The sequence below is a fragment of the Episyrphus balteatus genome, chromosome 3, assembly GCF_945859705.1.
Source record: "Episyrphus balteatus chromosome 3, idEpiBalt1.1, whole genome shotgun sequence".
NCBI classification, from domain to species: domain Eukaryota; kingdom Metazoa; phylum Arthropoda; class Insecta; order Diptera; family Syrphidae; genus Episyrphus; species Episyrphus balteatus.
This window is the reverse complement of record NC_079136.1, coordinates 38,568,559-38,593,678: the sequence shown is the minus strand read 5'-3', so window position 1 is coordinate 38,593,678 and position 25,120 is coordinate 38,568,559. Positions and strand designations below refer to the sequence as shown.

The 25,120-nt window shown below is 28.5% G+C and overlaps 2 protein-coding genes across 2 annotated transcripts; both read right to left on the bottom strand.

Annotated features, from left to right (window-relative positions):
- Positions 1 to 2,961: 2,961 nt before the first annotated feature.
- Positions 2,962 to 6,829, bottom strand: LOC129913482 (myosin regulatory light chain 2). Its single transcript, XM_055992181.1, has 3 exons — positions 6,681 to 6,829; positions 5,336 to 5,575; positions 2,962 to 4,733 (listed from the first exon to the last, which is right to left on the bottom strand). Exons 1-3 carry the CDS (start codon positions 6,681 to 6,683, stop codon positions 4,302 to 4,304), a joined length of 675 nt encoding a protein of 224 aa, XP_055848156.1. The 5' UTR covers positions 6,684 to 6,829; the 3' UTR covers positions 2,962 to 4,301.
- Positions 6,830 to 12,593: 5,764 nt separating this feature from the next.
- LOC129913481 (pyridoxal phosphate homeostasis protein) lies at positions 12,594 to 19,791 on the bottom strand. Its single transcript, XM_055992180.1, has 5 exons — positions 19,584 to 19,791; positions 19,297 to 19,509; positions 19,095 to 19,242; positions 13,091 to 13,332; positions 12,594 to 12,935 (listed from the first exon to the last, which is right to left on the bottom strand). The coding sequence occupies exons 1-5, from the start codon at positions 19,674 to 19,676 to the stop codon at positions 12,861 to 12,863; spliced, it is 771 nt and encodes a 256-aa protein (XP_055848155.1). The 5' UTR covers positions 19,677 to 19,791; the 3' UTR covers positions 12,594 to 12,860.
- Positions 19,792 to 25,120: the final 5,329 nt, after the last annotated feature.

The window sequence follows — 25,120 nt, the reverse complement described above, 5'->3', positions numbered from 1 at the left end:
AAAGTGGGCTTTATTGTCAGCCCTGGTGGTATGTTAAATTTGGAAATTGCTGCGGTAACTCCCTCTGAATGCCCTGCTGGGGGCTTAACGGCTGCTGGTCCTAAGAGGGCTTCTTTTAGCTGCTCCGGCTGAGGATGGACTGCTGCGGTCTCCTCTATAGCCCCATCAGATTTTTCTTCTTCCGCTACTGCAAACCGCTTGATGATGTCATCTTTCATTTGATCATGAATTTTTTTTACCCCATCGTAAAAACCTTTAGTGAAGTATTCGTGTTCAGTTACCTGCGGATAATTGTCTCTTATCTCGCTATCAACATTGTCGAATACTTCCCATAATTCATTTAATCTTGTCCACCGCGCATTTAAATAATCCAGGGTTTTCCTTCCTGGACCATCCTTTCCGTAATTGCGAGCAAGTGTACAGATTTCTTTTCCTACAGCTTCTTGCTGATTGGTAAGTTCTTCAATTGTAGCTACCATTTTAATTATTTTTTATATTGAATTGTTAGTAATTGAAAGGAACTTCTTTTCTTTTTTTTTTTTCTTTTTTAGTCTTCTTAATAACGACTCACTTCACAACACTGTTTTCTTTTATTTTGTTTTGTTTTATTAATTTACAGGCCACTAAACTCTTTTAGTAGGTCCTGTCACGGTCGCCAAATGTTCTTTAAACTTTAGAACCTTGAAAATACAAACACCTTTTTTTTATTATTATTGATTACAATTTTTATTTGATGTTCACTTGAAAGTGGTTGGACAGCGAGTGCCCATTATGCCGATCATTTAAAGGTACTTTGCCAAAAATGACAAGTCAGCATAATGAACACTCAGCGCGTGAGACTAAACATTGAACTTTTATTAAATGATCTTATTTCGTCTGGTCTCACGCAGAAGTAGGAGTTGGGTGGAAATATGATATGGTAGGAAAGGTAAAAATGGGTGATAGAATACAAAAAAATACATAATTATACTTAAAAAGAACACTCAGTGGGAACTGGTAAGAAATCATTTCCCATCGTGTCAGCAACAATGCAATGTGATAATACTATTGGTCATATGGTTACTTAAAATGATACTAAAAATGTTTACTTAACATTTGGAGTGTTTTAAATATTTATTATCTAAATGTTACACTGGAACTCTAAGCAATATCCTTGTGAGTTTTATACAATTTCCAATTACTTTCACATCTTTTTGTAATACTTCAAATCCATTTGTAAGTTGTAACATATAAACCATCTTTACTATTCCAATCAATGGATCAATTAAGTCAAACTATCCTCCTTCAGTTTCAAATAATCAAGGTGTGATTTGATGTTGTGTTAACAGATGGACGGAAAGATGGACCTATATCAAGCTAAAAGTTTCTTACATTTGTTTTTAGTGCTGGAATTATTTCCTGATATTTTTCAGTCTATTAGACTTTTCCACCACCATAGGCAGTGTTTATATGTTTCGATCTCCAAGGCCCCTCAGAGGGATATTGACTCTTTTAACCTGTGAGACATAAAAGGCTGAATTATGTCTAATAAATTCAACCCCGTTAGGAATTCATTCTTCATAAATACAAATCTGTTTGTAAACCTATCTTTAGGATAGGAAAATAATTTTCTCAAAAAATTTCAAGAAAAACAACAATCCAAGCCCTCTACTAAATCTCTTCGTAAGATTAATTCATGATTTTTCTTCACCATGTTCAAAGGAAAAAATCATACAACATTCCGATTTGATCACGAAAAAAAGAGGCCTAGAAATGATTGATACAATAAAGTATGATGCAGACAAGTGGGGAGTAGGTATTACTACGATGAGTAAGTAAGAAGCTGATTATGATATCTAAAAATTTTGTTGTTGAGGGCTTATTGTAGTTGGGGTGTATATAGACCTTAGAACTAAGATCTTGGAACACTATCTTGAGAAAAATAATCCTTGTTTGGTATTTTGTGTTTGTGATTTCTTTTCTGGATTAATGGTTGATGAGATGAAATAAGTGTGTTTATGATTTTGAGGCTACAAAAAAAAATCTTAAATTCTAATATTAAAAAAAGCATCAATCAAGAGTTGTTAGATATTAATTAGTATTACACTCTTCCTTCTGATTTCACCTATTTTTATAACTATAAATAAATAAAGAAAGAAAAATAATTACAAATTTTTTGACGACTTTTTTTGCAACATAGGTGTTTTATTTTTTTTCTATTAATGTTGTCTAAGTAATTTTTTTTCGTTTTTTTCTTCAGTCATCAATACTAATCAAGCAAGATTCATAAAAAAATATATTTTAATTTAAATTATTTACACAATTTTCTTCTATCAAAAAAAATTTCTATTTCTTCTAAAAAATCATCCAACAAAAAAATCATATCTCATTTTCTTATTTAAAAAAAAAAACCGGACAAAACAAAAAAATATGTTCAGTGTTAGTGAAGAATTTTATAAAGTTAAAAAAATAGTGTTTAAATCAATAAATATAAAATAATTTTCTAAAGTTTTTTTTTGTTTTCGTGCGTTTAAATATATAAATATAATTTTTTATAAATTGTATGTGTGTTTTGCTGTTTTGATGTTTTTTTTTCATTTTTTTCATTTTCGAATAAAATTAGTTTTTTTTTGAAGAAAATCAATTCACACACACACAATTGATTTTCAACAAAATCTAAAAAAAAAAATAATAATATTATTAAATATTAAATGATAATTCGAGTATTCTCTGCTGGGTAATATTTTTTTTTTTTGTATAGCCATGCTAAATAAAATCCTTAAATAACTAAATATATGTTTTTTATATATATATATATGAATTTGTTGTTTATAGTATGCACATTCGTCAATATACGTAAATAAATAATTTTAATGTATTTTTTTTTCTTCGTCGTAAAATAAATTTGTTTGTATTCATCATAATCATATGTACCAATACCAAGTACATTGTTTTTTTTAATATCAGTGTCATGTCGATATGTTATGTTTTTTTTTTTTTTTTTTTTTGGAAACTTTAACCCTTTTTTTTGTAGATATATATGCTTTATGCAATTGTTAGTAATATAGTATACACACACTTTTTTTTGTTAGTTTGATTATTTCATATATATATAAGTCTTCCTTTAAGAATCGGTTTGATTAAAATAATAATAAATAAATAAATAAATGTTTATACAAAATATCTAGGATGATGCTTTTTTTTTAGATTGATCAATTGTATACTTTTGGCATCTTTTTTTCTTGTTGTTGTATTTTTTAATAAGAATAATAACATCGAAACTAATACAAAGTATTTTCTTTTTTTTTTTTTTTGTTAAGTGATAGAGGGTTTTTTGTTTATATATGTATGTATATATACGAGTATATTATATAAGATATATATATATAAATTTTAGCCAAGGTTAATGCACTTAATTTGATATATAGTGTTGGCGTTATATGTATTTTTGGTTGACTGCTTGCTAATTATTTTTTAAATTATATGCATTTAATTAACTCTTGATAAATATAATTTTTAATTTTTTTTTTTTTGTTTTTTTGAATTGCTTGCTTTCCACACTAAAAGAAAAAACATTTCACACTAAAAATATGTATAAATAAATATATACGAGTAGAAGATAAGTACTGTATAAGTTTTTTTTTTGTGATTTAAACCTATTTTTTTGATTTTTCTATAAAACTCTTCACTGTTGCTAAATATAAATTTGTTGTTAGTTTTAAAAATAAATTTAAAAAAAAAATTATTTTTGATATGATTTTGTATGAAATATAAACATGAAATTATGTTTGAGGGATGATTTTTTGGTGTTGTTCTTGGTGTTGTAGAAGAAATTGAAACCCTATATAGTCACAGGCCCTGAGATTAACCGCTTTTGACCAGATCGAATCGAGAGATTTGACGTGAATAAGAAAATTTAGATTTTTAGTTTTTTTTGTATATTTTTTTTTAAATTAAAATATATTTTTTTATGAAAACTTTTGAGGTGTTGTTGATTTTTTCATATTTGATATTGAATTTAATTTCGGCTACAAAAAAGCAGCCGAAAAAGATGTTGGGTAACAATATTTCTCTCTTGCTTTGATTTATATTACTTTTGTAAAAAATAATAATAAAAAAAATTTCACTTTTTTTATATAAATATAGTTGTTCATATTTACTTTGCTGATTTGATTGTTTTTTTAGCAAATAAAAAAAAAATGAAAAAAATTGTTTTTTTAAGTTTAAATTAAACTATTAAATTAAAATAAATAAAAATTTTTAAAAAAAATTAAAAGATGTTGTTTTTTTTCATTTGGGTTTTGGTTAAGAGTTGTATGTGCTTATGCACCTTCTTCACCTTCACCTTCTCCTTCTTCTTCCTTGCCAGTGAGCATTTCGATTAAGGCAGCTGTATCGATCATGTTCTTATCATCAATAACCATTTGATCGTATGCATCATCGACTTCCTTCATTGTGAATTTATCACCGAAATTCATGAGCATTTCACGGAATTTATCACCATCGATGAGACCATCGTTATCGAATGTTTTGAAGGCAGCAATTACAACTTCATCTTCATCGTTGGCACCAGATTGGGCCATACGATTGGCGAACAACGACAACAATTGGGTGAAGTTAATTGGGCCAGATGCTTCGGATAACATAGCATCTAATTCCTTGTCGTTGGCGATTTTACCAACGGAATCGAAAGCGGCACGCAAATCGTTCTTACCGATGATACCATCTTTGTCAGCATCCATTAGTTGGAAAGCCTAGAAATATAGAGAAGATATATTTTGAATTAGTTTATTGTTTTTTTTTATTTACTTTTTATTTGGAGGGGAAGTGATTTTAAGTTAGGAGCAAACATTTGGGAATTCTCAATTTTTTGTTTAGCCTTAAACAAAAATTTGGATCAAAGTTTTGAAGAATTTTTGGGCTTTTAAACCTTAAGTTTGCACAAATTTTGAAATAATGGTGATGAAAACAAAAATTCGTCATGTCATTTTATTAATTCGTCGAAAATTTCTCAATGTTTTTTAATTTTAAGAATTTGGAACAAATTGCATAACAATCAATTAGTTAACTTGTTGATCTTGGATTGTTAAAAATGTTGAACAAAAAATGAATGGAATGTGATATTTTAATATTGTGACAGTAAATTTGGAACATTACCAAAATGTTGTTTTTAAAAACATTTTGTCGAAAATTTGGAACAAATATTTTCGGAGTAAATTAGAATTTTTTGATAAGGTCAAAACTATTACGAGTTGTACTGATTGAAAAGCAGAATTTGGGACATTTTTGGACCTAAGATGGGGATCTTATCAAAAGTTATTTGAACTTTTCTTAAGTTTTTTTCTATTGTACTTACTTCCTTGAATTCAGCGATCTGTTTCTGTGAGAAAACGGAGAACACAGATGAACCAGCGCGCTTTGATTTCCTTGAGCCACGTGATCCACCGGACGCCCTCTTTGAGCCAGTGGTCGAAGCAGGTGCTGGAGTTGCAGCTGGTGCAGGGGTTGCTGCCTCAGATGCGGCCTCAGAAGCGGTCTCTGAGGTGCCACCTTCTTCTTTTGTCTTCTTCTTCTTAACCTTCTTCTTCTCATCGGCCTATTAGAAAAAAATTTCAAAAAATATTTATTAAATAAGATTTTAAATAAAAGAATTAATGAATGAAAAAGTGTTTTTTGAAATACACAAATTTGCTCGTTTTTTAACTTTGAATCTAAATTTTTTTAATTTTTAATATTTATGTGAACCAGATTAATTTGATTTAATTTTTCTTGCAATTATCTTATAAATATTTATAAAAAATTTAAAAAATGTTGCTAGGTAAGTACAAAAAATTGATTTTTTTAAGAAAATGAAATTTTCATATAAAATAATTTAAAATTGAGCTTAAAGTTAAATAATTTTAATGCATTAGCTATATAGTGCAAAATTTAATTTTAATTTAATTTGTATTTTTTAAATTTTGAATAAAAAAAATTATTTAATTAAATAAAAGAAAATTAAGTAAAAGGGGCATTCACATTTTAGTTTCTTTTTTTAATATAAAAATGTAAAATAATTAAATTAAATTCACTTTTAAATTTAAAATGAATTAAAATTTAATTTTCAAACAAAAAAAAAATCAAAAAATGGAGATCACATTTCAATTGAAGTAATTTAGTTGGCCCGAAAACAAAAAAATCTTTTGCGTTGGAATCTATTTTCAGCAACTATTTTATCGGCTTGCGTCATAATAAGGCTGTGCAGATCATGTTACCGTTACGACACACTTGTATTTCAACACGCACGCAATAATCTATTTATGGCTTTGGTTTGTAAAGAATTTCAGTGTTCTATATTCACTTTAGGGCTATAGAAACGATGGATAGATAGATACTTTGAAGTTTAAAAAAAAAAAATATAGGGCAAAGTTTTTTGAATATAAGCATTTTTGAAGTTGAAGAGTATTATAATCCTTTTATCCTTCATTGCTTTATCAATTTTATCATTTTTTTTCGATATTTTATTTTATGATTTTTAACACTGTTCTTATGTTCACATATTTTTTTAAAATTTATCTCTTTTTCGGCAACACTTATTTCCTTTTTCTTTGATTTTTGAGCAAATTTGTTGGTTTTTCAAAATTTTTTTTATCACTTTTTCACTTATTTTTTATTTATTTTATTATTTAAACTTTAAGTATTTTCTATACTCAAATCCTTACCATCTTGCTAAACTTTAGTTGTCTGGTTGGATCGAGCGGTCAGAGCGTACTGACGGTTCTGATCAATTTTATTGTGAAGCCAAGGTACTTTATGTTAAATTTCCGTCGTTCGAAAATTGTCCAAATTTCACCAATACACTCAAAAAAACTATACAATTTTCTATATTCAAATAGATGAACTAGCAAAAAAAAAGAATACGATCTGAGTTTTTCCTAGATAAATAGATAAAAATGCTTGTGTATTGAAAATGGTGTCTATAGATTTTCAGATACATATTGTGATTCCTTATTTAGTAGCTTGTGGTTTTGAATGTCTGTGTGGGGTTTTCGTGTCTATTCGTTTTAGATTCTAAATTTAAAATTTTTTTTGTTGAAAATTCTATTGATGAAAAGAATATTCTTATACAAGAAAATGATATTTTTTTCATTTTCAAAAACAACAACAAAACATATAGAATTTTTGAAAAAGTTTTGTGTTTTTGTTGTTATTGTTTGTTCTATTTCTTTCATTGCGTATTATTGAAAGTGAGTCACACGCATACACCTTTTGGATTTTTTTTTGGGGATTGGCACATTTATAGTTATATTTTACTTGTTCATGTATATAAAGAAAAACAATATTAATTTTTGTTTTTGCCTTGGTATATGATGAAGATTAAGTTTAGTCAGGAACCAAAAAAAAAAAAAAAACGGCATTTCCACGGTCTACAGATGGACTTGTAGATTGTTTCATAGAGCTCATCTAAAAATATATGGATTGATATGTGGGATATGGTTTTTTTTTTGTGGTTTTAGAAATGCAGAATATTTTTTATGACAATTGATGCAAATATTTGAATTTATTGGCAATAGTCAAGTGTTGACATGGTACATATTTTGAAAAATGTTCTTCAATTTTAGAGGTTAAAAAATGTTCAATTATATGTTGTCTATGAAATATTTGGATTTTCTGCTTTCTATTAGTCTCGAGTTTCAGAATTAAAAGCAGAAAATATAATAACAAATAATATTAAAATGCCATCAAATAAGAATTCTATAATTCAATATCGATTTCTTTTGTATCCAAAACTAATTTTTGTATGTTAGAAAAAATTCTATTAGTTTTTTGTTATTGCATTAAACTTTTGAAGTTATTTGAATTTGGCATAAATGTCTTTTAAAGAACAAAATAGCAATTAGAAGAGTTCATGCCAAATTAAATCACTTTGGTGAACCCTCAACGGTAATAATTACTATGGGTTTTCGGAGTAGAGTTAGAGAATTATTTCGATTTTAATATAAACATGGAATGAGAATATGAAAGCTTGTGTGGAGTTCTATACGAGTACCGATTTTTCAGATAAAAACCATTGTAAGAGGTTTCGAGATATATGAGCTTGAAGTTGCAGAAACAAAGATCAGAAAAACTATTTTTTTGAAACATCCGACCACTATCATGTAGAAGATGCATTTTGGTACCAAAAGTATTTTACAAGGTACATGCCTTACGCTAGGCGCACACATGCGATTTTAGTCGCGCGATTATTCGGTCGCAAAAATGGATCACAAGGATTTCAATGCTTGTGAACACACATGCTTCCCGCGATTAAAAATTTGAAAATTGTGTCTACAGTCATTGACATTGTTGTCATCTAATTTGCGACTGAATAATCGCGCGATCAAAATCGCATGTGTGCGCCTGGCCTTAAGTCGAATGTTATAAGCACTAAGCACTTGTTTCGAAAAAAAAACTTTAATTTGTATGAAAATTCAATAAAAAACTCTTTAAGTTTGTCATAAAAATACAATATTCCATGATATCTAAATATAATAAATATAATTATTAAGGATGTTTAAAATTTATATGCAGTTTAAAAAAATTAAATTAAAAGACTATTCATGAAGAGTCTAATAACTTTTTAAATTACGGTCGACTGATTTTGGTATCGATTGGGCGTTAAAAAATACCTCGAAATCATGTATCATATGAATAAAAATGTTTCACTACCCATACTATGATATGCAATTAAGCGAGTTCAACACACAAAAACTCTTGTATCCACCCTTCCGGATGGAATGCAAAGTGGCCCAATATCTCAAAATAACTACTCTTATATTCACTACTACCAACGATGTAAAATTCATGCTTTTATCACAAAGTGCACGGTTTTGTTGCATAGCCGCCCCATATTTTGCTTTAAGGTTAATTTTCAAATGGTTTCTGGAATTAATGTCGGAACATATGGACCGTGTTCATTTCCGGGACATACAGTTGCAGTTGCATACCCGCCATTCGGTTGGAAATGTTGAGAAATAATTTCCCTAACTTTTTTAGATTTTTATTTGACTTCCTTCCTAGCCCGTATTTAACGTGAAATTTACATGTAAAACATATCCTTTTGATTTTCATAGCAGGAAATTTTGTATAGGTTTTTCTATTAGAGTCGCGGATAGTACCGGGAGACTAAGCAGTTGAAATAAAAATCCGCTATTTAGAACTAATTGATGTCCATCAACAGTGGATTTTCGAAAAAAAACCATATCAGGACCACCTTAATGGACACATATTTCCAAATTAATTCTGATTATGTTTGATTTCCAAAAGTAAATTCTGTTCTGTAAATTAATTATAACTTATTAATTTTTTTCTTATTCTAGTTATAAATGCCATAAGATACAATAAATCAGATTAGATCAGATTTAATTAATATCAATACAATTTCCAGCAAAAAAAATACAAAAACGTACACGGTGAGGTATGCGTACATTTAAATTAATTTTTTTTAATTTTTACTAGCTTTGTTAAAATATGTAAGAAGGTATTATAGATGTTTGAAATTCATTAAGAAAATTATTATGTCGAACCGCTATCTTGACTTCAAATTTTCTCGTAAACGTCTCAACTAATTTCTACGAAAAATCCTTAAAATTTTGCTACTAAAACTTGAAACTGATAATTTGTGTCAAAATGGTTTACGAAAAATGATTTACTCCCAACTACAAAAAAAACGAAACAAATTATGGGCATAAGACACCGCAAACTTCAAACTAAAAGTTTTGGCGAGCATATAATTACTTAGGCGAATTCTTGTATCCATTGATCTATTTTAGCCTCTGTTGCAGGTTGTTCTTAAGAATTTCTTAATAAAAATTTTTTCCTCAATAAAGGTTGAGTTTTCTACACCAGAAGTTAGTATACACTCCCAAAACATCATCCATCCACCGCCTTCTTCGTAAGAACCTTTTGTTTCTTGGTTTTTTCGAAATTTTGCCAATGCCCTTTTTTCGCCTTTTGTTGCCCCTCCACATAAAAGTGTATACAAAATAACATAAAATCAATATAAACCATTGATTTCACTTAAATATTTTTATTTTTCCTACTACACTTTTCCAATAAAAAAATACGTCCACTGTGGCGTATGCGTACTTTTTTAAAGAGATTTCGATATTATATGACTCTATTGAGCTATGTATTAAAAAAAAATAATCACCTTATATGACAAATTGGCCTACAATCTTGTAAAAAAGGTCATTGGCACAAATCTGGTTGTTGTAATTTTTTGCATAAGTGTTTATAATATTGGTCAAAATAAATTAAATTGTACCTACCTAAATTAATTTTTCAGTTTTTGGTAATATTACCCTACATAAAACCTAAAAATGAACTGTCTAAAAACATTTTCTTATTTTTAATCAATTGCAATACTAGCAATGATCCCTAACAAGCTGGTAAGAAATTTCAATCTCAAAATAAAGGTGTTATTGACTTACAACAGCTTTTAATAGCATCTTGTCTACGATAACTCAACTCATGAGTTTACTTGAGCTTCAAAGGGAAGAGGCGTTTAGAAGGTACACATACTAAATCAAAAGTATTCTCAGAACCATTCTGCCCCCCGTTTCACGTAGGTAAACAAGTTTCCACCCGGAAAGTTAAATTTCATTTTTACACTATTATGAGTTCCGGGCGAAAAGTTGTTCACTTCAGGAAAACTCCACATACTTTTATTTGACTAATATGATAATATAGTCTACCTCTCTTTTCCGACTTAAGTTTTGGCGAACAAGAAACTAGTTTAGCAATGTAAATTCCCTTCGGGGGAAACTCACAAAATAGCTATGTATGTATAAATATTCTGGACAAACAAAAATATTAATTGTGAACAAAATTTGAACAGTGTGATATTGATTTGAAAAAGGATTTTTGGTCATTCTATACAATTTGTTATTAATTATTTCTATCTTCGTGACCTTTTTTAATATTAGGATAAACAAAATTGACCTCAAGCCCACTTAGGAGTTAATATTACAATTTGTTATTATCATTTAAATGTTCATCCATTGGGGTTTCTTAGATCTTATCCTTTTTTTAGCTTAGTAGATACACGTCTTCTTACATTTAATGCGTTCAGAATTAAGATATAATTAATAGAAAAGGCTTTTTATCATTATTAGAGCCTTACAAAATGGAAAATCTTTAATGCATACAAATTTTATTAGTCTTTAGCTCATAACAAATGCTTAACGCTACGTTTTAGTTAAGCTTACTTGGGCTCATCTCAACTATTTTTAGTTAAATTTCCAGTGCCTAGAGCCTATCCATTGCAATTTTCTTTAGATTAAATAGATTTATGTAGCGTGTAGGTAAGTCATTCTTATTTTCAGAACCTTATTAGAATGTCTTGTTAAATTCTCTGAGATCACAAAAATGGACTCACTTTCACAATTTTCAGCTTCAGAAAAAAAATTCTCTTAGATAATAGAAATCTGGACCAGCAATTCATTAGACTTTATCTTGGTCTTAAAAAAGCAGGTCATAATTTTATATTGTTATGTTGTTGTAATAGGAAAAAATTGCATCCATCAAATTATACCCAGTTCTTTTTAAGTTAACAAACATAGCTCAATATGACCATCCCACATTTCCACATGATTTAAAATTAAAACCTGAAACTTTAACCTGTCCCCCATTTATCCGAAAAAAAAACCTAAATCCCAGGTAATGCTTGCCAAAATACATCCAAAAAACAATTTATATACCAAGCTACTACACATTTTCGGTGTGCATTATCTATTTGTCGAAAGCCCCTTTTCAATACTTTCTTTTGTTTAAAATAAAAAAAAAAAACATTCTTGAATAGTTGTCGGATTACGTGCTACAAAATTTGAAAATACAAATTATGTATTTCAAACATTGCCAATATGTTTTGAATATTATATTGCATACAGGGGACTACTAGCAGCTATAATATCATAAAGGAAAGAGAACATCGAAACGGCCTTTAAAGAAGAAAAAAAAATCTAATACAACATAATAGCTGTTTGGCTCAAATCCAAATTCTATAGCTGATTAGTAATTGCAGTAGAAGTATGTTTGCTCTTTCAGTCTTCTCGAACTATTGAAATATTCCACCCCCATCCCCTTTCAAGTATTGTGTCTAATGAACTTTTTTTTCTTTTCGTGAAAAAGAAGAAGCACAAGTTGAAAATACGCAATCACATAGACCGTGGGCAACATTTTTTTCCTTTCGCCCAAAATAAAATTAGAAAATAAATTTAGACGAAGAAGAGAGAAGAAGAAATGCAATTTTAAAATTTTGGCCTATAGCCAAATTACCAGACGTGTATTTTGTTGAGATTTAGGTACCAACACTTGGATACTTTTTTGAATAAATAACTCAAGCCTAAATGTTAAAGGAATATTTTGCATAATTTTATCTAGGTGTAAAATTATTTCAAGATTTATTTCATTTTACAGAGAAGACATATCAACAAGTTAAATTTATGAATGTACAGTTTTATTATTATTATATTTTACACTACCGTTTTAGTGAGTTGTGTTAAAGATCTATATCTTAAAAGTCTTTAAAAAAGACTACGTAATAGCTTCTAAAATAAATCTCTTGGAAAGCATTAATTTAATAAAAAAAAAAAATAAAAAATCCATGGAAGATAAAATTATTGTAATTCCACAATAACAGTCGATAACATTCATATTTTAAAAATCATTCATATAACTATTTTAATAATTACAACAATAATATAGGAATCTTTCTACAAAACAAAAGTGAAGCTGAATGTTTTGCTTAAAAATAAAAATTTTTAAACTAATAACAAAATGTTATCTTCTTCTATTTGTAGATATTGTGCATCTCTTCTTTAGCTATCGGGGGCTATCGTTACACATCATCTACAGATTTTTTATGCGGCATTCTTCTTCGCGCGGTATCCAAAAATAGAACTTCCAACACGAACGATTGTGCTGCCCATTTCAATCTGAAAATAAAAATTTAAACAAAACATTAACTACAGTGAAACAGGTCGTTCTCTATCTCGTCAATAGTTTTTTTCGAAAAAAATTCTTTCATTTCATTTGGAACTATTTTTGAAAGAAAAAATAAATAAATTTAAGATTTCGATTGAATACATACTGCTTTGTCGAAATCATCAGACATTCCCATAGAAACTTGAACAGACGATGGTTCAAGATTTAGTTCTTCGCATACTTTTCGATGACATTCCATCATAACTATAAAATCTGGATTTGGTCCGGTAGAGTAGTCATGACCAAATCGACCAATAGTCATTAGACCATCTACTTTGAGATTCTTCAGATTTTCCGATATGTGTTTGTAGAGACCGACCGCTTCTGTAGGAGGAACACCATTTTTTTCTGTAAAGAATAAGTTGTTTAAAACGTGAAGTTACCTTAAATAAGAAAATAATAATATTGGTTTCTAGGAAGCTAATTTTGAAATTGTTTTAGAGACTCCGGAAAACTTATAGTGCGATCAAATTAAACAACATATTGTTTGATAGTTAAACTTAGGAAAAATTCACAGAGATGAACTTTGTTACAGACTATTAATGCAAGAAATGTTGTTCAAGGTCAAATGGCATACATTATTGCCACGCATATAGCACATACAAGTTTAAAAATACCGAAAAATAGTCCACATAAGAGTTGAAAGTCTTGGAATACTTGTACAAATATGTTTGATTATTCTTTATTAGACCATTTTAAATATATTTTATTACACCAAAAGAAAGTTGTTAAAAATATAACAAATGAAAAAAACAATAATTTTTTTACCTAGTTCGACCGCCAAGATTATAAAGGTTTAAAAAATTTTTTTTAAATTTTCATAAAGAATACATAGCTTTATTAATTTTTAACAATTTTAATCTGATAACAAATAAATAATAAAATCAATTGAAAATTTTGTTTTCATAAAGAATTCGAAAAATTTTACAAGTGAAACGAATGTTTTCATAGAATACGAGTATTTGCTCAAAAACTTATAATTTTAATTGAATTGCTTACTGCTTATTGCTTAATGTAGGAAGATAAATAAAATAATTTTTTTTGTGGATTATTTGCATATAGAATTTATTGTTTAGCTGATGTGTAAGTAAAACACAGTTATTTTTTAATTATTAACAAAAAAAAGTTTTAAATAGCATACATTTTTGATAGCCTTCTGCCGGAATTGAATCACTGATTTCTAGCTTATCGGGCTGGGTTCTTTTTTTAATTTTTTTTTAAAATTTATTTTGGTAAGTGAAAACATTGGAAATTCTTGAGCAAGATTAAAAATTAATTTAAAAAAAATATGATTTTTTTCAGCCCCGCAACTCAGCCACAACACTCGACAAAATATTATATTTTTTGACTAATTATTTTATCGAGTGTTGCGGAGGTGTTGTGACGGTGTTACGGCATTTGCTACATTTTTCAATATTGATCGAGATACTTCTGATCAGTGGCTTTTTTTTTTTTCATTTTTAGATTTTGTGAGATTTTGGTTAAATGTATGTTGTTTGAAGGAAAAATACGTTGATTACGTTAATCGACTAGGAAAAAAATAAAAAAAAAAAAGATGAGTCCATAGAAAGCTTTCAATGAGCAGCTCGAGTACACGAGTGTACACTTATTGATCAATTTGTTGAGAAAATAACTCCAACAGACGTTGGTTTAATAGAATTGAAAGCAAAGAACATTAGAATTGAATGTGTTGTTTCAAAATTTGTCTTATGAAAGGCAACTGGAGGACCAGCATAAGACTTCCCAAAATCGCATACCTATGTATGTATATAATTTTGTCGGCTATTTTGTATGATCTTTTAGAGACCTTTTTACTTATGGTCTGATTGGTCTTATAAGAACGGTTTTAAGTGAAGAATATTAACCATTGCTCAAACCTTAAGATTTTGGCAAATAAAAAATAAAATGCACATTACATCTTTATCAATTTTAAATTATCAAAAAAAGATGAGCTTTATACAGTAGCAATATTCAAACAAAGATTTTTCAAAAAAAATTTTCAAATTTTTTTTAAAAATCGAAAAATTAAATTTTTTAAAATTTTATTCTTGGTTTATATTTAAATTATAGAAATGCTCCTTCACAAAAAGTTTCGTTGAAATGGAATAAGCAGTTTCGGAGATAATCGGATTTGAAAAAAACGGTTCTATGGCAGGTACCGTTAATAATGATTTTCAAAAAAAAAATTTTTCATTTGAAGATAGACCTTAGTTTAAAACTATCATTTGAATTTTTTAAACAAAATCGTTAGAGCCGTTATTGAGATATTTCAATTTAACTAAAATCGGTGTATGACAAGTACCGTTATTTTTGGTCCAAAAAAATAAATTCCAAAAACCCCTCTGGAGAGTCGCCAAATAACGCTACATACCAAGTTTGACATAAATCGGTCCATCCGTTTAGGCTGTAGCTCCTTATACAGACAGACAGACTGACAGACTGACAGACTGACAGACTGACAGACTGACAGACTGACAGACTGACAGACTGACAGACTGACAGACTGACAGACTGACAGACTGACAGACTGACAGACTGACAGACTGACAGACTGACAGACTGACAGACTGACAGACTGACAGACAGACAGACAGACAGACAGACTTCCGGGACCCACTTTTTTGGCATTGTCTACCATCGTAATGTCATGGAAAAATGTTATCTCAACTTTTTTTTTTTGTACGAATGCATAACTTGATATATAGTACCTATATCGCAAGTAAAAAATAAGTTTAAATAACACAATTTAACACGAAATTTGTGCTTGGGTTGTGACTATGAAATTATGATATGTAGATATATTGATACTCATCTGGAAAATATATTTTTTTAAATTTGCTTTTGAAGTCAGCAGAGCAATTTCCAGTTTTCAAGTAAATCTGTCTTTTACAAAAATTGTCGTGCGTAATTTTGGCAAAAACTCGAGAACATCTTACCCGTTTTTGCTGATTTTTGTTTTGTTTTCTTCATTTTATTGCTGTTTTCATATTCATATTCAGAAAAATAAGAAAAAAAAAGGAAATTTAAGAAGAAAAAAGAAAAATTAAATCGAAATTTTCGTTTTTTTTTTGAATTTTTGTCAAATGGGAGCTTGAGGCATTATTTGATACCTTCTATTTTCAATATTTATGGTAAAAGTAATTCACTCTGACGGTATTTTTATTATACAAAAATAACTGCTTACACAAATAACTGTATCCAAACTGTAGCCAAACTAGTTCATATTGAAATTCTTTTTTATTGAAAAGTTAAATTAATTTTTTTGCATAGTTTTTTTTTTTTATTATTTTGTTGCATATACAGGGTGTCTAAAAAGTAATGGATTAAACAAAATGGGCTGATAGGCAAACTTAAGATCTATCAGAATTTGGTAACTCTTTCATCCCAAATACTTACAGTTCTTGTGAAATTTCGAAAAATCCCTACTTTGCAACAGTATTTTGCTTCCTCTGCCCATAATTGATTTTTGTTTTTTACAATTCTTTCACTAAAACATTGCCTAACAATAAGAAACAATTAACTAATAAAAATATTTTTTATTTCATACGCCATTTTTTTGCAAATTAATTAACAGTTCCGAGTTCCATAAAAACTCAATTTCTTACTTTTATTTCAGAGCAACAAGACCAAAAAAAATTGTATTGTGTAACTCTGGTTTATTATTTTTAAAACTTGTTCCGGTATTGCAGTTTTCAAAAAAGTATAAAAGTGGAAGTTAGATAAAAAAATATTACAGTTTGAACTCAACAAAACCTGGTTTTTTGGAGCAAAAAACCCTTGTATTTATCATAACTTTTTTGTTATAATTTAAGTCGAATAAAGTGCTTTGGCAAAAATGTAGAACTTTAAATTATCTACATTTAAGACCTTAAGTTTTTTTGTACAATGCACGGTTCTTGCACTATAGCTCATAAGACTCGAGTTAGGCTCACAGGGTATGAAAATTGTATTTTTGCTCCCAACACTACAAAAGCAGATCTTAGGAGGGGAAAGGGTGATTATCTATTGTTTTGGTTTACCATGAACCCAAAAAGTGCAAATTAAACCCAAGCACAAAAAATATTTTTATTTTTGTCGACCTGTGTAATTTATTTTTGTATATAAATCTTAGAGGATATAATATATGGAGTGCTGGTTCCTATACCTAATACATTGTAACGCCATATGCATGGATAGGGGTCGCTGCTTTCGTTTTTCAATGAGAGTCCGGTTCTGCAGCTGTAAATAAACACGCTTGTTGATGACAGCCATCAAATGAAAATAAAATGGAGGCATGCACTCATCGAAAAACTTAAAGAAACTACAGCCCTCTATAAAAGCTTCAAGGAACTAACAGCACAAGCACTCCATATACATATTATATCCTCTAAGATATAAATGCAAAAATTCAAACAAAAAACTATCTAATATTTATTTTTTAAGGCATTTTCCTAATATCCAAAAAAAAACATTTCCAGGAAAAACATTTTTTCTGAATTTCGTAGTTTTACACAAATTTGCTTATTTTCAAAAAAAAGCCGAACTTTCAACATTAACTGCCAATTAAAAACTATAAGTACCTACCATTTATTAGAAATATGGTGTACTATTTCGGTAAAACAATATCTAAAAATTTGTTATATTATAATATAAGCTTTAAAAGAAGAAACATATTATAGTTTGTATAGCTTTTAGCCCAGGGTTGATAATTTTCGAAACCAAAAAAAATCATAGTTAGATGAAACCCATTGGAAAAGGAGGTTAATATGATGAAAATTAAAGGAAAAATAAATTACGGGCGAGCCGAGTTCGGGAAGTGGTAGGTTTGAGTATTTATTGGTAAAAAATGGTATATGTATCTCGATTTCCGAAAAAACTACAAGTCCTATGGAAAAAAGTTGTATGGCAAGGTTGTAGGTTATAAAAAGATCTACAACTTATGAATCAACAATTTTTTCACATAACCTCAAAATTTATGTGAAAAATTCAAAAAACCGAGTTTTTGGTTTTTTATTTTTATTTTTTTTCAAAAAAACGAAATTTGGTGAAAACTTACTTTATTATGTCCCAAATACACAGTAATTTATTTGATTTAAAATATTTATTTTTTAACCTTTTTTTTTACTTAATACCAAAAAACACCCTAATTTTCAATCGAAAATTCACGTGTCAAAATGTCAGCTTTTTTCAAAAAATCGGTGGGCATTTTGTTCTCTCTTTTCTAATAGTGTAAACAAAAATTTACATTAGTACACCAAAGTGCATGTTCTCGGAAAATGCAAAAATCTTGAATTCGAAAATTTTTTATCATTATTTACAATTTTGGGCTATTTATGAAAATTTACATTTAAATTACTTAAAAACCATAACATTAATCAATGTAACATAAAATCTTACGGTTTTTGAGTAATTTAAGTGTAAATTTTCATAAATAGCCCAAAATTGCCATACAACTTTTTTCCATAGGACTTGTAGTTTTGCCGGAAATCGAGATATACCATTTTCTACCATTAAAAACTCAAACCTACCACTTTCCGAACTCGGCTCGCCCGTAATTTATTTTTCCTTTAATTTTCATCATATTCACCTCCTTTTTTAATGGGTTTCATCCTACTATGATTTTTTCTTACTTTTTAATGTTTTTGAAGGCTTCGGCACTGGTCTATTTGTGGAATATTAAATAAAAAATCACATGGGGCTACAAGGGGTTAAGTGATGAAGAGTAATGAATATTTCAACCAACGAGTAGCAGCAAGAAGTCAATCTGGATGATAATAATCAGGTCAAGCTGCAACCACCTGACTGAAATCTAATAAAGCATTTAATGCTGATGAGCTAAAGGGAGATATTTTCAAAGACTTAAAAAAGGATATGGAAAAAGCCATCAACCAACTCATCAGTTAAATATTATCGCTTGAGATAAGTTCCAATGCAATCTTAAGATAAAGTTGTGCTGTGAGGAAATGATAATAAATCAGCTCCAGCGTGGAAATTCTTAAATGTGTTAAACGTTTGGGGCTTTTATCTTAGTATGAATTTTTTGTTACGAACTAAGTACCTACTATCTTCAAAGTGGGACTATCTTTTTATATATACAAATCTAATCTTGATATCTTTGATAAGCTTTTTACCTTCTTCTCCACTCGTATTGATTTGGACCAACACTCGCAAAGGTTGTTTGTCATCTCTTTGAATTCTTTCCAAGGCGGAGTTTAATGAATCTGCAATTTTCTGGCTGTCTACTGTCTCAATCATATACAAGTTTGGTGTATTTACAATCTGTTGAAATAATTCATTTTAAATTGAAAGTAAATAAATGTAATAAAACTTTACTTTATTTATTTTATTTTTCTGCAAATGACCAATAAAATGCCAACGAATATCTGGACACTGAGATTGAATTTCTGTGTCTGCTCCTTTTTCGATCAATTCTTGAACATAGTTTTCACCGAAATGCCTTTGACCAGTTGAATATGCTTCGATTATCATTTGTGATGGTTTTGTTTTACTCACAGCAACTAGAAGAGGTTTTGGTGAGGTGATTTCCTAGGAGAAAAATAATTTGTTATCATGAAATTTCTTATCACAAATCGTCTGTTATGAAATGGAATTAGATTTACCTTGGATCGATTAGCGTATGTTTCATCGATTTTTTTCAAAATTAGATTTATTCCAGCTTTAACATCAACGTCAGTCATTATTCTTTTGATCATTTATACAATCACCCAGAAGAAATAAATTATAAACAATTTTTAAAAATAAGAAAACTTCTTGCAAATCGGTCGGAAAACAAAATTTGTTAAAATAATTTTTGTCAGCGAGAAATGTCAAATTTCTAATCTGTCAAAAAAAAAATGATGGCTGCCGGGTGACAGTGGCTGTGTTCGTGAAGTAAGAACAAATGGGTTTGTTTGATTCGTTTACCAATGTTCGGCAAAGATACAAAATCGAAATTGGGTTCTTCGTTTGTTTCCGAAATGAAGAAAAAAGGACAATTTTAATAATAAGTTGTTAGTAACGATTAGCAATTATTTTTAAGATATTTCTAAATTTTATATGATGTTTTATTTAAATCAAATAACTAATTAAAAAAAGTAAACTAAATTTTAGCTTCCATTCATAAATCTCTCAAAAAATTAAGCCAAAGATAAATTTATTCAAACATTTGCGCTGAACTGTGATAAAAATTACATTTTTGTTTCCAACCACAAATTATTTTGTATCACACAATTAGGTTCATAGAAAATAGATAAGAAAAACGGAGATAAGAAATATTAGCTAAAATTCAACTCGATCTGCTTGCTAGGCTTCAGTTCAAGACAAAAATTGAATTAAGGAATTTTGTGGAAAAATGTGTGAAGACTTCTCATATTAGCCCTTTATTGTACATTTTTTCACTTTTTTGTACTCTACGAGTGAATATTTATCCATTTTCTGGCTATGGTTGAATCAAATATCTTATCTCAAGCTGAGTACGAAACGAAAAGCACAACAAAATTTTAGCTTCTTCACACTCAGACAAATTACATACACAACCTTATTGTGATTACCAACTTTCAATTGATAGTTGATAAAAGTATAATTGTCGATATCTTATTACTTTATTAACAAAAGCTTTGGAAACAGAGAATGATGCAAAGAGTTTATTAATTGAAAAATTCCACTTAAAAGTTGACACAGTTTTCCTATAAATTTGGTTTTAAAATACCAATTTTTAAAACTTATCAACAATAAATTGATAGTTGACTTTCGCAATACGGGTGCAATAGTATCTAGTGCGATACATTTTAAATGTTTTTCAAACACAGTTTTAGAAATTTGCTTTGAATAAAATATCGAAATCGAATATACCTCGTTTATATCAGATTTTGGTGAAACCTATAATTATAGTCCTAAAATTTGCTACTGCATTTCATACTGCCGCAGCACCAACTTTTTTCTTGAACTCGAGTAAGTAGGTAGTGTGTCTCAGGTATAAGAGCAGACTCATTTTTACAGAGTTTCCAAATACATAAAATCAAAGTAAGAAAAATAAGAACACACAAAAATCGACTGTTGAAAATCAATTTTATGATCTGCTTAATTGTTTAAATACCCAGCAATGCTTAAAATTACAAGATTTGGTGCCGTAGTTGGTTTTATTCTGATGCATTTTCAAAAATTCAAGAATTCACTCTGGGTTTCTTTCTTTTTTAAGTCCTTTTAAATATGATGCATTTGAAGGTATTTCGACTACATAAGGATATTTTCCAGATTTAAAACTGCTATTACTAGCAACTCCATCTACATAATATTTGAATATATTTCTTGATAGCTCAGGTGATGAAAAAACGTTTCTTTCGAACTGAAAACTAACAAGTTATAAATATTATATTCAACAAGGATGACTTAGAATTTACCATATAGAATATTGCCAAAATTAATTCATAGGTCAGAAATAAAACAACGTAAAATTTGATAAGTTCAAAGAAAATGAAAAAGAGAAATCCAAACAAATTTTGAAAAACTAAACGTATCATTTGAATTGTAAAATGTTTAACAGAAGGTTCAAAACATTTTGAAAAAAATTTCAAAGTAATTGTATTTTAAAAATCAAGTTACACGAATGGTTTTAATATTCCCTTGAAGTATTAAAAGTTAAAAAGCACATTTGGAAGTTGTAGGTATTCAAATAACCTAATGTGAATTCAAGATATCAAAATCTATTAGAAAGTAAGTAGGAATTTTCTTTCTTTTAGTGTTCCAAATTTCATCACTTTTCGTTAAAAAAATGGTCATTTTAATGATTTTTGACAGCATATAAGGCAGTTGTGGTTGAGATATCCATTGCAAATACGATAATGACATACTCTATTACTACTGACAGTCACTCTAAAAAAGTTGAATTTAAAAATGTTGTTTTTCAACTACTGTAGATCTCATTCGAAATAGTTTTCGAGTTGTTTATTCAAAAAATTTCAGGCAACTCTTCAAAATTGAATACAAAAAATATACTCAAAATTTTCTAAATTTTAAAATTTCAAAATTTTCAATGTTACAAATTCTAATAGCAAAATGCATTTCTGTTTGGTTCAAAATACTTGGATTTATTTTTTGGAAACTTTTTAAATTATCTATTTTCCTGTTTCTGGCAGGTGAAATTTTGTCAATTCTTTTTTATTTGGTAAAATTTACAAAAGTTGGTTTTATTAAATAAGATATTCAATATGATTTTAATCTTTTCAGAGTTCATCTTTAATAAACAGAACATTGGAACGTTTGAAAGAAAATTGGCATCCAAACAATATAGAAGTATCAAATTTTTCTGTTCTCAACAATGAAACAGAAGAAGTATTGCCCTATTGATTTGCTTAAAAAAAATTATATTAACAAATAAGTACCTTCAAAAGTATCGTTGGATATGAATATAGAAAACTGTAAAATACCTGTGCTAACGTTAAAATAAACTGCAAATTATTTTCAAAATTTGTATTTTCGTTTTTTTTTTTCAAAAACTAGAACTTAAAGTTGATTAGATAAGGAATTTAAAAAAAAATTGTTATTTTTAAGAACAAGAAAAAATCGTGATTTTTTTTGTGATTTAAGCTGTATCTCAGTAAAAAATGATCGCATATGACAAAACAAAAAACATGTGAAAGCCACATTCTTCTTGTTTTAGGTTTTAATGACAAAATATTTTATTTCTTTCGGTAAAATAGCTTAATATGTAGTTGGAACTGTTCAAAAACCAAAATTTTCAAAAGATTTTTTAATTTTATTTTTCTAATAAAAAAGTAGGAAAATTTTTTGTGATGAAATGATTTATTATTTTTAAAAAGGTTATTTATTTGGCTTCAAGATTCTTTTTGTTTCAAACTTTTACAATTTTTTTTAGACTACAATATGAGTCATCAAACTAAAACCCATACTTTTGACTTTGACTATCAATGTCTTAACAACGAATCACTTTACAGGATATTCAAGGATACATTTAAAAACTTCATTCAATTTTCTACAGAAAAATTTAGATTTTTTTGTTCCCTTCATTTTTTGGGTCTGATAAAAGAACTCTTGACATAAAGGGGTACTTGCCTGGTCACCTAACATTTCCTAAAAAAAACATACGAAGGTGGTGAAACTAACATCTACACAACTTTAAGGACACTATGAATTGTAACTGAAAATGATCATCTGTCAAATTAAATTAACTAAAAAGTTAAGGGCTCCTTAAAGAAAAGTGTTTAATTGCTGTCAAAGAGGAAGTAAACAAATAAATGCCAAATGCATCAAAGTAGGCACTTTGTCGTAAACGTGTGGAAGGTATGTTTGCTAACAAACTGCAAAACGATATGAAATACGAGTTTATAAGTATCTACTAATAAAAAATAAATTGTTCTCGATGTATACATACATACTTTGGCACATTTTATAAATTGTTTCAATTTTTGTATGAAAATAAAGCAATTTTATACTCCCTTCGATTCAATTCAATGAATTATTAACTTTCACAAAAAAATTCAAAAAAACTTTCCCCCTTCATTTTTCCCCACTTCCTTGCCTTGCCTATGGATTTATTAAAAGATCGTATTTTTGTTTTAATTTATTAACCAAAATTAATTGGCCTAAATTAAAAAGTGAATGAACTGAACGGTTTTGTTTGCACCACAATATAAACGTTTATATTAAATTAACAATAAAAATGATTATTACATAATGTTTAAGGTACCTGAAATTTAAAGTATCTTGTTGTTATGGCGTGGAATTGTATGTTGATATTTTTTTTTCGGTATTATGCGTTTCTGGGTTTTGTCCAAAAGGTAGTTTCAATATTTATTTAATATTAATTGTAGATATTATTTATCTACCATTTATTAAGATTCCAATTTGCTGTACCAGAGGCGCTGGTGTAAATTTTAACACATTATGAATAAAAATTCACCAAAATTATGTGGTTAAATAATACACGAGCTTTCAATTGATACACAGATTTCGTTGAAACCTTAGCCTAACCATCAGTAGGTGTTGTCTCTTTTTGTATCAGCCTCACAGCCTTGAAAGATGTATGGTATATTGTATACTTATCCAAACAATGGCTTACGAACATTGAACCGAAATCCTATAAATTTGAACGCAAATACGAAAACTTCAATGAACTCTTCATTGTAGATCATAGCCGTATTTAGGGGGGGGTTTTGGGGGTTTAACCCCCTCCGAAATTTTTTTTTTTCAGAAAATCAAAAGATATAGTATAAAAAAATACCTATAAGTCTAATATTTGCAGTACTAAATGGTTTGTTTTTGTATTTTAGTAATTTAATTACCTATCTGAAAATCTCGGGTTGGGGTCAAAATTCTGCCGGAGTCAAAATCCTGCTTTCAAAATTCTGCTTTACAAAATTCTGCTTTCAAAATTCTGCTTTTCAAAATTCTGTTTTTCAAAATTCTGCTTTTCATAATTCTGTTTTTCAAAATTCTGCAAAAAATTAAAAAAGGATTTGGAAAAAGTTAAAAAGCGCGCGCTTTTTAAAATTTTCCAAACCGTTCTTTAATTTTTTGCAGACTTCTGTAAAATCATCTTCTTGAAAAATTATCTGCTTATTTGATAACTTACCTACATAATTTGTTATTCTTTGAATGTACATATATTAATTTTCTTTTTACAAATAAATAAATTTGAAAAAATTAAGAACAGGTTTTTAATACTAAACATTTCCGAAAATAATTCAAAATTTTTTAAAAGGAATATTTTGTATCAAACAACCGATGGGTTCCAATAAGTTATAGATTTTATTTAAAAAATATTTGCGACACTCAAATAAAAAAATTTGGGAAAGTACCAATGTTGAATTACATTAATGAGGTGTATTTTTCTTTAGTCAGCGCATATGCTATAAAAAAAAAACAGAATTGGCAGAATTTTTTGTTCAAGAATAATGCTGGCAGAATTTTGAAAAGCAGAATTTTGAAAAACAGAATTTTCGTTAAAAAAGCAGAATTTTGAAAAGCAGAATTTTGAAGCCAGAATTTTGACCCGATCCCGAAAATCTCCCTAAAAGTCTCTACCAATTTCGTATCGTTTAAGAAGCTGTCGATGAAGTTTTTATAAGGAAAAACAACAATTTTGTGGTCCATTACAACGTTTGGTAAGGGATTTTCAAAAAACTATTTTTTACCTCTT